The 14,237-nt window shown below is 39.2% G+C and overlaps 1 protein-coding gene across 4 annotated transcripts in view; it reads left to right on the plus strand.

Annotated features, from left to right (window-relative positions):
- Positions 1 to 14,237, plus strand: part of LOC136883067 (nuclear RNA export factor 1) — a 115,211-nt gene that overhangs the window by 76,624 nt on the left and 24,350 nt on the right. For all 4 annotated transcript variants that reach the window (XM_067155220.2, XM_067155219.2, XM_067155221.2 and 1 more), the window contains exon 10: positions 6,173 to 6,390. In XM_067155220.2, the coding sequence (XP_067011321.2) occupies positions 6,173 to 6,390 (218 nt within the window). The remainder of the gene's footprint in view (positions 1 to 6,172; positions 6,391 to 14,237) is intronic.

The raw sequence follows: 14,237 nt of genomic DNA on the forward strand, positions 1-14,237 counted from the left end.
TATTTAGAGTTCGACGATGAAATATCTTCTAACGGAAATGTTTCAAGTGATGACGAAGCAAGGTGTGGAACTCGCGTAGCGCAGAACGAGTCGTAAGTTATATTTGTGTTACGGGTGTAAATATTCTAAATATTGTAAATAATGCAGTGTTTTATGACGACTGGGTTATGGACAACAGTGAACCTAGGTTAGAGGATTTTGAAAGTGCTCCTGGTATAAAGGTATAGCCTAATGAATCTGGAAACATAGGACAAGTGGCAGGACTTATGTTTGGTGAGGAATTTTTTCAGTATGAAGCTGAAAAGACAAACTTACACTATGAGCAGAAATCACATTCTCATAACTTATCCCCTAAAACACTAAAGTGGACTAATGTCACTAGCAGGGAAATTAAAATATTAATCCTCTGTGTATATTGATACGTCAGGTGAAGAAATCATGTCTGAAAGATTACTGGCCAACCGATCCCCTAATAAAAAGACCAATATTTCCGAAAACTATGAGCCGAAATAGATTTCAAGAAATACCCTGCATTTCAACCAATTATTCAGGAAGGCTAATAGAAAAATACACAATAGTCCTTCAAAAGCTATTGAAGTTCTGACAGTTTATTTGTATGCATGCACTCCAGCTTAGAGGTAGTTAGAAAGTGGCCGGGAACAGGGCTGTGCATGGGGCGAACGGCACCCGGTCCACAATGTGTTAACAAAGGTAGTGACCAGATTTTTCAAGAACAGTGGACAAGGGAATTCGGACTGATAGAAAGGTGTGTTGCCTCTGATCGAACACAATTGTATCCCTCACATTTAATGTAAGGCGCCATTTCGAGACTAATCACTCAAATGTTTGATCATGCTAAATGAAGGAAAAATAGAGCTCGTGTCACAAAATATCGAACACTACACAAAACAAACTAGTTCTTTTGTATCATCTTTCCTGACAAGGAATATTATCAGTTCGTCTGTTTCCATCTGTCTCACTGCATAGTCCAGCATGCATGGGAAACAGTTTTCTGACGGTGAGTTCTTGAAATAAACTTCCTTATTGATGTCCGATACATTATTTGAAAACTTCCCTAATAATCAAATAAGTAACAGAATGAAATGAATGCCAGCCAGCTGAACTGCTAACAGGGATAGAATAATAAAAAAGAGTGAAGACTTTTCGGAGTAATTGAAAGCTAATTTGGATTAACTCCCAGATTATGCTGTGTGTTTTGATGAAAGCATGGATGTGACCTTACAAGCAAGGATAGCTATTTTTTCTGATTTCCTTGCGGAAATGTGATGAGGTAGAATTTAGTTAAATTGTTGAGCATACGAACTACGACAACATGGCAAGATAACGAAGCTAAAGGAGGAAGTGAAGTCCATAGCCAACAGCAGTATTTTTGATTTTTGTGCAAATGAAATTCCACAGCCTGTTTCCAGTCCTTTGACCAGGTCAAGAACGGAATGAATGAAGTCCCATCTACGGCGAGTATAGGAATTGTGCGGGATGCCGAAGCCTGACGCACTCCTCTTGGGCAATGATTAATGACTGACAGATGAAATGAAATGATATTGGAGAGTGTTGCTGGAATAAAAGATGACAGGGAAAACCTGAGTACCCGGAAGAAACCTTTCCCACCTCCGCTTTGTCCAGCAGAAACCTCACATGGAGTGACCGGGATTTGAACCACGGAACCCAGTGGTGAGAGGCCGGCGCGCTGCCACCTAAGACACGGAGGCTTATTTTGATTTTTATATCTAATAATATTTATCTTTGTACAATTTGATTTTCGTCGCACCGACACAGATGTGTCTTGTGGCGACGATGGGATAGGAAAGGCTTACGAGTGGGAAGGAAACTGCCGTGGCCTTAATTGAGATACAGCCTGGTGTGAAAATGGGAAACCGCGGAAAACATTCTTCGGGGTTGCCTATAGTGGGGCTCGAACCCACTATCTCCCGGATGCAAGCTCACAGCGGCGCGACCCTAACTCTGCAGGTAATGATAATTAATAACGAAGTGTGGTACAGTTGGAGCTTATTATTGATTTATTTACAAATAAAAATAGGTATTTTCAAAACTTACATATTTAAAATGTATCTCTTCAGTATTTGCAAAATAAATAAATAATAATAAATAATAAATAAATAAATAAATAAATTATTCAGTAAATAAATAACATATTATGAAACATAATTGGGAATTTGGAAAGGAAGTCGCGATTGGGGGGGGTTGTTGTAGGTTGTAGCCATTCTTTAAAGGAAAATAACAAGTGGCACAGTCAACAGTTGGGAATAATAAACCAGAGTTAAAATGGCACACTAGTTGGAAAAGGTTCGCCATCCCTGACCTAGAGGAACTCGAGCAACTCCACTAAGTCCGGACGTTCTTCAAATAGAAGTGGACAACCAAGCCCTCAAAGTAGGTGACCACTACCGGAAAGAATCAGACATTGGTATTTAGAAATTTCATGATCCGTGTTGATGTGGGATTACAATAATTGAAATTAATAGGGGTCCTCCTATTCAGTACACAGACATTTATTAATGTGAATGAATCACATGTTGTTCACATGAGGTACTAGTTTCGGCACTAAACTTCTGCCATCATCAGCCAACGAGTCAAATCAGGTTTGCACAAGTTTAGTGCCGAAATTAGTACCTCATGTGAACAACATGTGATTGATTCACATTAATAAATGCCTGTGTATTGAATAGGAGCACCCCTATTAATTTCAATTCTTGTAAGAACCAGACAGCCGAGATAATGAGGTGGATTGGCCTGACATGGGCAGCTTTCTAGAAACTTAGGTTCATTCTCAGGAATCCCAAGAGGCCGATCAGCCTCAAACAGAAGAGATACGAGTGTGTGTGTTGCTGGTCAGCACGTATGGTCTTGAGATAGCAGTGTCGTGGTACCATGCTCGGCATCAGCCTTTGTGACAGCCTGCAGAATGGGGAGATCCAGAGGTGCATTGGAGTCACAGATGTTGTGCGACGCATCGTCGGCTTCAAGAGGCGCTGGAAGGTTTACTTCTCAAGGCAGAGCAACAAGCTGTGGACAAAGAAAATCCTCCAGCGGTAACTGAGAATCACCAGGCTGAGTGTTCAGCAGACCGCAGTGGACATGGCGAAATGACATCAGGAAAGTTGCAGGAAGAGACTGGCTGAGGAGAGCTGCTAGCAAAGCCACATGGAAAGTGATGGATGAGGCCCATGTCCAGGAGGGAACAGCTATATGCTGAGGAAGAACAAGTTTTATGTGCATTGTGTACAGGTTGTAGAAATTTCAAATACATTACAGTATTATCAAGGCCCTACTCGAACCAGTGCAATTGGTGTAGGTAGCTAAAATCAACTTCGAGGATGGTCACTATGCCTCGCCTTCTATGGTTGTTTCTCTTCCCCCTTCCCTTCCAGGCCCCCATGAGCCCCAAGGAGATCTTTGGAACATCAAGAACTTGCCTCTTGCTCAGCGATGGGCAATTTCTGTTACTGTTCTGCAACTTGGGAGGACTTCATATGTTTTCATGGTCTGACCTGCATACTGGCCATTTGTGAAAAACATGCATCTAAGAATAATTGTTGATTTTTTAGCCTTCCTGTAAATTCATGTTGTTTGGGTGTTTATTTCTGTATCCTCTCAGAATTTTATGTCCAAATTCTGGAGCACAGCTTCTAAAATCTTGGTTTTATTGTTTGATAAAGAATACTGCAACATATTTGAAACATCGGCAATCTGTACGTAAGGTATGTAAAACGACACAGTCCAACCCAGAAGGAGAGGCCACCAAATACAGTAAAACATCATTGAGATGTTTCTGCAGGGGACAACAGAAATGAACATATTAAGCGAGAATAAAAACTATCCATCAGGGATATGGAAACACTAGATACGATTTTTCCGACGTGAGTACGTTTTATATCGTGTGTCTCCAGGTACAGTGAAAACTATATCTACCATTTCTAAAGATGAGAGGAAAGTATTAAAAGGCATGAAAAACACGAGAGAACAAATATGAAAACCTTCCCTGCTGGGGCTTATAGAAAACAAATGCACTGAAAGGTGTGAAAAACACCAAACAACAAATATGAAAACATATGCATAGGGGCCAATAAAAATATCCAAGTACTATTGCAGATCAGACTCTTTCTAAAACAAATGTTAGTATGAGACTTTTATTTCGGAGCAGTGGGTTATTAAACATTATTTTCTGGTCACACTCTTAGACAGTGAATTGGAGGTTCTTCTTGATTGGACTCCACATAAATAGCCTCCGTCCAGCCATTGAACCTATTTGATGAATACAATGCTTATATTATAGGCCATATGGAATAAATTATTCTTCTAGGGAAAGAAGATAACCATGTGTGATCGGGAGGAATCAGGAGGAATGACTTTGACCGCCATTTTGAAAAACTTCGACAAGTCGAATGATAGAGTCGAAACTGGAAGGTGTGAGTACAACATTCGCGACCTCTGCACGCTTAAGGATGCGGATGCCAGTCCACTTTCTGAAAGATTTTGATTTTGTCTTCATTAGTACGGAATTTCATGACATTTTCCATATTCGACAAACTTGACCATATCGGTCCTTATTTGGTCTGTATTGACTCATAATAATAATAATAGTAATAATAATAATAATAATAATAATAATAATAATAATAATGTACAATGGGTGATTGTTTAGTCCGCCGTGTCATGAAGAATGTTAATAATGTACAACGGGTGATTGTTTAGTTCGCCCTGTCGTTAACATTTTCCATATCCATAACTAGGCTATCACAAGACAAATAAGCACCACGCTAATCATTTTCACACGATTGTGTCCCTAATCCGGATACAGGCTGCCGTATCACGTGACAAAACTTCACTGTATCACTCAACACAAAATAAATTTCTAACTTCTGAATGGAATGCAACATACAAGCACAAATAGGCTCACTTTTTCTGTAATCACACAGCTGTGGCGACGGCTCTTACCTGAAATGTAAATCAGGTTTCTTTCACAAGGGATAAACAATAACATTTTCAGGGCTAGGAAAAATGTGATTGTACCCATAGTAAGCGGTAATAACGAAAATTCGCAATGTGATAGGTATGTTTGTTTGTTTCTAATCCAGATATAGGCTGCCATGTCAAGCGACAAATATTTGCTACACTTCACTGTACCACTCAACACAAAACAATTTCTAATTTCTGAATGGAATGCTAAATACAAGCACAAAAGACCACTGTGTTACTCAACAATCTTGCTGCTAACCAGCAAACAAAACTGATTATTCCTGAGGCTAACGGCTTGCTCCCCAAAGGTGCAACAAGGGATGACAAATCACATTTTCAGGGCTAGGAAAAATGTGATTGTACTAATGGTTATAGCGAAAATTCGTGACGCGATAAGCGAGGTATTTTTATATATATTTATTACAATGAGAATCGGGACTTGGAATTTGCGGTGTGCTAAGCAGGAAAACGTGTTAATGAGGAATACATTTACGAGGTTTCACTGCAGATAGAAATATGCTAAAACTAACATCAAGTACCAAATGATACGTCATCTTCAATGTCACTACCCCATAGTGTGCAAGGAATGAAGGTACCGTTAAGTCATGTAATTGGTGACCTCAATGCGTACTGCTCTAAACGTCCTGCATGACGGTCATATGGTGAAGACGCTGAAGAAAGTGAAAGAATCTTGGTTCATACTCTGCAAGAGTAATTTGTTTTAGGTTTGTGTATTGTATCTTGTACACATTTTGAAATAGAGAATATGTAATTTAATGAGAGATATCTGCTGTTGTGAATGAACGTCAGAATATTGATGTTCACTATTATTAGAAATATTTTAATTCCGTACCCTGAAGGGGTAAGGTGTGTGTTCTAAAGAGTTACACCCTTGCTCCGGCCAAGGAGATTTGAAGTGGAATATTTGTTACACAAATCTGTTAGGATTCAATGTGATCAGTTTAAATTGTGACTTAAAAGTTACCTGTGGTGAATATGATTCTAGTATGAATAAAGTGTGACGGGTTGTAACATTGACCAAAAATATGTGATGAATTCCTAAACCCAAATCTAAGATACAAGTTGCTAATGTTCATTTGATTTCTTCTCATTTTCTCCATTATTTTCAATCATTCTTTCTTGACTTTGAAAGATTATTTTGCTTTTGTGATAGGATGGCGTCTTCCTCTACGATCGTGCCATGCCTAGCTGGCACCGAAATTTTGTTATCTCACGAGATGGTACCAGCTTCGTAGACCAGTTCCTGGAACGATACTTTACCATCTTTGATAGTGGATGTCGGCAGTGTCTAATAGGCTTATATCACGATGAAGCTTGCTTTTCCATGTCTGCCAACTACCTTACAGGACAGAGCACCTCTAGTGACGCTAGGTAAGCATGTGTGCAACTGAGCGGCTTTGACTATTAATCCTTAGCAGTTGAATAAGTTAGGCTGGTTGTATACTGTAATTCTGCTAGTATAATTGACACCCTGTTAAAACATTGGACTCTGAACCTAAGCAGGGTCTGGACATTTTACATAATTTTTCCATTTTTTTACAAAGTAAATGGAATTATGAAAGTTAATGAGGTTTTACACCACCTGTGAAAGCATACCATGCACTTTGTCGTATGGTAAGACAGTATGTATATTATTCCTATCATATTTTTTACATACTTTTAAAAAACATGCTCTTAGAAAATAAAAATAATTCACAAAAAGTACAAAAATGTTTTAAAATTAAAAAACAGTATTTTTGTAAATGGTAAATACAGAATTATATAAATTAACACAGGTTATGTACATAGAATCACTTTTGATTAATAAATTCATACAACTTCCATGAGGAGGCTGCCACAAGGACTATGTCAACAACACAGTATTTTTCCTTCTAAGTTATTGGTGAATTTGCTAGTGTACCAGATTAAAATAACAATCACAATGCTCAGGAATAAATTTGGAATGTGGCATGATGTATGGTTCCTCAAATGTTACATAGATTATTGGAGAGTGTGGTTATTGAACCTTGTATTGCAGCGATAACGAAGTCGTGAAGTCGTATCTGGTTGAGACCAAGAGAATCCCATAGTTTTACAAGATATTTAGGGATTGTGCCTCGACCTCCGATCATGAGTCCATGGACAGAGATGTTGTCTAGGTAATATTTGTCTTGATAGTAGTTTACGGTTGACTGGTAAAGCGACTTGTTCTCGGCGTCCACCTCTTCCGCCTGGCCAATGGGCGACTTGAAATGTATTGTGGGATCTAAGATTAGACCTTGCTTGTTAGCTGGTTGACAGGCTATCATGTCAATACGCCTGTTACTCCCTAGGCCAGAAACCTCTTCGTGCACTGTGAAACTGTGATCTCTCAGCGAGTTCGCGATCATGTGTTGTATTGAATGATGGCAGGAATTTCTCAATATCTCCCCGTGAGGACAGGCACCCAAGACATGGGCAAGAGTTTCGTGCTCTCGGTGTCATCTTGATGGCCTCTCTCCATTACTCATAAGATAAGCCTTGGCGATCTCTGATCCAGTTACTCCCTGGCGTGTATTTCTGGAAGAGCCCAACGCCCTTTCCTTTGCTCGGCAGCTTCATCCATGACTGAACTTCTCTGTATCGTAGCATCTGTCAGACCTTCCTTACATTGCGAAAATGGCTGCTTTTGGACATAACTTGATCGCTCATTTCTGTGCCTAGATCAGGACCTCTCAAACACCCAAAATCTCACGCGTGCAAATCGAGGTGTAAGGGCTCCGTGCACTGTGCGTCAGTTCCACTCGGCTTGGACCAACGCTTCGTCTCTGGGCTACTCGGCTCAACTCGGCTCGGATTTGGAGCGCTACAGAGCAAGTGAGGAAGAGGGAGACAGGGGGAGCGAGCGAGACAGGGGTGGGGAAAGAGAGAGACAGCGCTATTGCTCCAAATCGAGGAGTGGGGGTCTGCACTCTGGGCAACCAAGCGAAGTCGTCTTTTGCACCGTGCACAGTGCATGCACCCTGAGAGGCCCTGGCCTAGATCTTGCAAACAAATTATATGTTCTTGTTCCAAGTTGCTAGTTGCATTAATGTACCCGTTATTTGCAAGCGTTCATTTATTACAAATGTTAATAGGCTGCAGTTTGGCTTCCCAAGTCACACGAAACAAACCGAGGCCTTTATACTTTTGGTGTACACCATGTGATCCGGAACGTCTGCTGGTAGTTGTAATATTTCTTTAGTTCTACTCTGTAATGTTTTATCCGTATCTGTCAGAAAAGTGTGAGGGATCTTGTTTAGGAGAGTAACTTGGAGTGGGTAAATAAGAATAGGTGATTGAGGCTGTCACGGCCGGCGTTACAAATCATGTCAGCGTTTTCCGGACTTCATTCCACTGAGAGCTTCACTGCTATCGAAGTCAGTCGGAACCCTTGACAATGCCGAACCCAGTCTTCGGTGAAACATCGGGACATTCACACGCTCCTGGACCATGGGCTACAAGCCTTGAAAATGCTGACATGATTTTTAAGAATAGGTGAGATTGATATATTTAAAATTGAAAATTTCTGGTCGGATTGCAGCAGTGGTGAACTAACAAGGGTACAGTTCCAAAAATCACGAAATCACAAATTGTGCTGTAATATTTCTAACATTTGATATAACAACATCACCATCCTGAAACTCTTCTAAACAAACAAGAAAACAAAAAGATAGTTAGAGATAAATAAATAAAGCAAGTAAATATCCCCAAAGATTCTCCTTCCAACTGGCTAGAACTCAAAGACATAATTTTGAAAGCTTACCAAAACATCAGCTTACCCACCAAGAAAAGCAACCAGATATGTTGGAATGACACCTGTGACAAGACCATAGAACTTAGAAGAATTAGAGCCTGGCAAAACTTAAATTTCCATAAAACTGATAAAAATTACAGTAGCATGAATTCATCAAAATCCAGAAACAAACCTCAAAAATCATCAGATTTGAAAAATGAGAATATGATCAAGACATATTGGTAAAAGATATTTTAAGAAAAACAACACAGAACTTCTACAGAACATTCAAAGAAGAATTATCAAATTACCAGGCATCTAGTCTCTGTTTTAGACATCTGGATGGGACTCTGGAAACAAATAACAAGGACATTTTAAAATTATCTCAATGACATGTTAAACTCTGAATGACCAGAAGAACAACTCACGTTTGAAATACCTACACCAAGTCCAGACTTATACACTTCCTCATTAGCAAATGTCAAACAAATAATCAGATACCACCACCATACGTGGATCTGTACACATTCTGAGATCTCATTTGTCCAGACCTCCATAATTTTAAAAATCCATATTGCCGCTATAGAGTGAAACTGCGGAATGCGAGTAACTTGGTCCACAAGTGTTTTGCAAGACGAGCAAATCATTTAAATAAATTATAACTTGATAAGCGAGTGAGGTTCCGTAATACAAGCATCACGTGTGCCTACATTTCCCCCTCCCCTGTGCCTTTGTTTTCCCCTCCCCCTGCCTCTCTCTTTCCTGCAAAAGTGTGTGTAATCATCGCACTGGACTTCAGTTGGCGTGCCTCGCTCGCATAGTTAACACCGTACGAGTGAACAATTAAATTTAAAATTAAGAGTAAAATATTTCCACCTTTTCAATACAAAATCAAGTAACGTGGGTTACATTACAGAAGAAACATTTATTGGAACTAGTTTCAACCTATTTTTTAAGGTCATCATCAGCTAAATCGCGAGTTGCACAATGTATCTGATAGTTCATAAAAATTGTAAAAAAAGGAGGTCGTGAAAACACAGTGGTTTAACACTATAAATTGAAAAGGTCAGAATTGTTGTAAAAGTTTTGGATAATGCATAAAATGCATAAATTGATGCACTTAGCTTTTGAAGGAAGAATTCAAGAATAATAATTTTGGCATTGAAGTTTCTTGAGGTTTGTATATCTCACCCCTTATGAAGTTCTGATAGTTATAACTGTTCTACAACGATGGGCCCGGTGAATGAAAAGAAGGCTAAAAAGTAATTCAGTCAGAAGAAGGAGATGATTACGATGGAAGTTAAAAAGGAAATGATTGAAACGCACGAACGAGGTATGCGAGTGGCTGATATCACGAGATTTTATAGCAAGTCTACATCAACAATTTGCACAATATTAAAGAAGAAAGAAGAAATAAAAGGGGTAGATGCAGCAAAAGGAGTCACAAGAGTATCAAAGCAACGGCCACACGTTCTGGAAGATATAGAAAAGTTGCTTCTCGTTTGGATAAATGATAAGCAACTAGCAGGCGATACTGTGACCAAGAATTTAATTTGCGAGAAGGCAAAGATCTTGTACGCTGACCTTGTAAGTAAATTACCATATAGTTCACATACGTCAACAGAAGTCAAACAAAGCTTCAAGGCCAGCAGGGGATGGTTTGTGAACTTTACTGTTGTTAGGCATGGGGAGGCTTCCAGTTTTGATGCTAAGGCAGCGGAGGCATTCACTGCTGAGTTCCAGAAGCTCAGTGTTACCGAGTTTACCTGCCACAGCAAGTTTTTAACTGCGATGAAACTGGACTTTTTTGGAAAAAAGATGCCTAAGAGGACCTAAATTACAGCAGAAGAGAATTCAATGCCTGGTCACAAGCCCATGAAAGACCGTTTAACACTGTTATTGTGTGCTAATGCGAGGGGGAATGTAAAAGTAAAGCCCCTGCTTGTGTATCACTCCGTGAATCCACAAGCCTTCAAGAAATGCAAGGTACAGAAGAACCAGTTAAATGTTATGTGGAGGTCCAACACTAAGGCTTGGGTCACTCGTATTTCCTTCGTTGAATGGATGAACAAGGTATTTGGTCCTGTAGTGAAGAAATACCTATCAGAAAATAATCTGCCGCTCAAAGTCTTGCTGATTATGGACAATTCCCCTGCTCATCCTCCAGGCCTTGAGGACAACTTGCTGTAGGAATTCAAGTTCATTAAGGTTGAGTTCCTTCCTCCCAACACTACTCCACTTCTCCAGCCTATGGATCAGCAAGTCGTTTCAAAATTCAAGAAGCTATACACCAAAGCACTATTTCAGCGATGCTTCGAAGTGACCAAAGGAAGTTTTGGAACAATCATTTCCACATCGTGAACTGCCTGAAGATACCAGTATAAATGCCGGTGGCTACACGGTATGCACTACTAGCCATGCGTCTTGGTAGGTGTGCTAGGTACCAACTGATGAGCCCAGCCTAGCACACGGGGGCGAAACGCAGGCAACCAGGAATGAGTTAGCTGGAAAATTTATAATGTCCAATAACGGACCATTTATATTGGTATTATAAATTTACTCATTTGGAACAAATATTTCAGATTCCCTATGGGAATCAACACCTATATCATGCCTGAAGATAATCGATAAAGCTTGGGATGGGGTCACCAAGAGAACTCTCACTTCCGCTTGGGGAAAGTTGTGACCTGACTCTGTTCTAGGATGTGACTTTGAGGGGATTGTTGGTGACAGTGAGCCATCGATTGTTGATGAAATTGTGTCGGGAAGAACATGGGGCTGGAGGTGAATAACGTGGACATTCAAGAGCTGGTGGAAGAACATAGCCAGGAACTCACCACCAACGAACTGATGGACCTGCATTGCGGACATAAGGAGGAGGTTATGGAGATCTCATACGGGGAAGAGGAGGAAGAAAAGTGAATGGAATCTCTCACTTCAACTGAGATTCAGGAGAAGTGCAAAATGTGAGAAACGGTGCAAAATTTTGTAGAAAAACACCACCCAAATAAGGCTGTAGCAGTGCGAGCGATGAATCTGTTCAATGCAATGTCACATTTTCATGAAATCCTCAAAAAGAGGCAAAAGCAACAGTCATTGGTCAGGTTCCTCATTAAAGTTGCACGAAAAGAAAACTATTCCAGTGAGCCAACAGATAGCAGTGATTCCGTTAGTGAAATTCATGCGACACAGTAACTCTTCTCATGTCATCTTTCGTCTCCCTCACATCAACAATGATTCTATTGTAAGGAAAAATGCAGTTCAGTTTATTTTACGTTATATTTTGTTTTAGAAATGTTATGCAAATAAATATTTTTGTGTTGTGGATGAATCAACCCCATTTCAATTGTTTCTTATGGGAAAATTTGCTTTCATTATATGAGCGCTTTGGATTACAAGCATGTTGCTGGAACGAATTACATTCGCAATCCAAGGTTCCACTGTATTTCTATATGGTAAAACCTTCTGTATCCTGGTACACTTTACTTTATCCATTGCGGCAACCCGTAATTGCGGGAAGTTGTTGATTTGTTCAATAAATATGTACAACAAAGCACCAGGAGAAGATGGAATAATTGTTGAAATTTTAAAGAAAGGGTGGTAACATACTAGCCCAAAGTATTCAAGAAATCTTACAGGACATCTGACATACTGAGGAAATTCCTGAGGATTGGAAATGTGTATTAATTTACCCACTTCACAAAAAAGGGAACAGATCGGATATTAATAATTACAGAGGAATTTCTCTCCTCTCTGTCATCTCTAAAAATCTTCTCTAAAGCCCTACTTAACCTAAAACCGAACAGATAACCTCCTTGGAGATTATCGGGCAGGATTCCGAAAAGGAATATCCTGCACAGAACAGATCCTAAACCTAAAAACCATCCTACAAATTCACAAACCCAAACAAACTGCAATCACCTTTGTTGACTTCAAAAAGGCATATGATTCTATAGGTAGACTGACTGCGTGCAGTACACTAGAGGAATTTCAAGTCGACAGGAAAACAAGAGAATTTCTGAATCATTCTAAATCAGAACAGGTGACCGACAAGGAGATGGATTATCTGTACTGCTATTCAATCTGATTGTGGAAAAAAGTGATTCGTGAATGGAATAAAAGAAACCATAGGGATAAATATTGTAGACTTCTTGAAACAAATTTTATCTCGGTCACTTAGCTTGTGCAGTAAATACTGGGTGTTCATAGAAAAACTTCATGAAATAGCAGCAAAAACCAGACTCCAGATTTCCTTCCAAAAGAAAGATCTAACTCAAGATTCAACAATTAACCATTTATTACCAAATTTGGATAACAAGTAAATAAATTCAAGTATTTAGGCAAAATTATTCAACCAGCAGGGATAGGTCAGGAAGCAAACAAAGAACTGCTAAACTACAAAGAGCTTACAGAATCACCTGGAACAGATACAGCAAAAAACAATTCAAAAAATGTAAAATTATGACACCACAACAGTCATCAAACCAGAGACACTTTATATGAATCCGAAACCCTGATAACTGGCAACAGATCACAAATTTTTTAAAAAACAAGAGAGGAATATTATCCTGAAAATCCTAAGACCAAAATACGAAAATGAAATGTGGATGAAAAAGAAACCGAGGAAATTTATCAAATAAAAACAAAATCACAGATGCAGTTAGGAAAAAGGCAATCAGAATTCTACAGGCACCTACATAGAATGTATAAAAATAGGCTGACAGACATTTCTAAACCTAGCACCATCCCCGAAGAACCGCAATGATTGGTTACTGGAAATAAAGATATACAAGAAATTGGTATTACCGAGGAAACCATTCAAGATAGAACAAAATTTATAATCTTAGTAAGTAAACATATATTTGCAGAGAAACCTAAAAGAAAATATACAACATGGACAGAAGAACACACAGTGGGCCTCGGTGAACAAATTTAAAGATGAATATTGAATTTTCACGACCCAATTCTAATAAAAATCAACTTTTAGCCTATTAGGTCTTGTTAAGACGGTGACTTCGCAAGTTTAATATGGTTAGAGGCTTACGATTTTATGGATGTTTTATGATTCTCCTTGATTTGATACTATTAATGTGTGTTTTTGAAGTTCTTTTTTAAGTTCATCTATTATTATTATTATTCCTCAGTGGTTGAGTTTTCTAGTCTAAATAAAATGGCCTTCTACCAGTTTTAATTAGATCCGTTCGGTGAAGTTTGACTTAAATGGTACTATCTAATCCTCTTAGATCAGAATCTGAGCTTATGATCAGCAGCATGTGCTGAATATCAAGCAGTCCTCTTCTTAAGTCTGTCGGCAGAGAGCTTGGCCTCGCGATCTGAAGTAGTCCTACTGTGCTAAATGGGTTATATAGTAGAGCGATGGATAGCTGTCCCCAAGGTAGTGGATTTTGATTCTGTCTCAGTTTGATGGCATGTGAACTCATTGAAAGCTGGAAAGCTGCAAAGTTTGTGTCAATAGACTTACATG

The sequence above is a fragment of the Anabrus simplex genome, chromosome 11 (assembly GCF_040414725.1).
Source record: "Anabrus simplex isolate iqAnaSimp1 chromosome 11, ASM4041472v1, whole genome shotgun sequence".
NCBI lineage: Eukaryota > Metazoa > Arthropoda > Insecta > Orthoptera > Tettigoniidae > Anabrus > Anabrus simplex.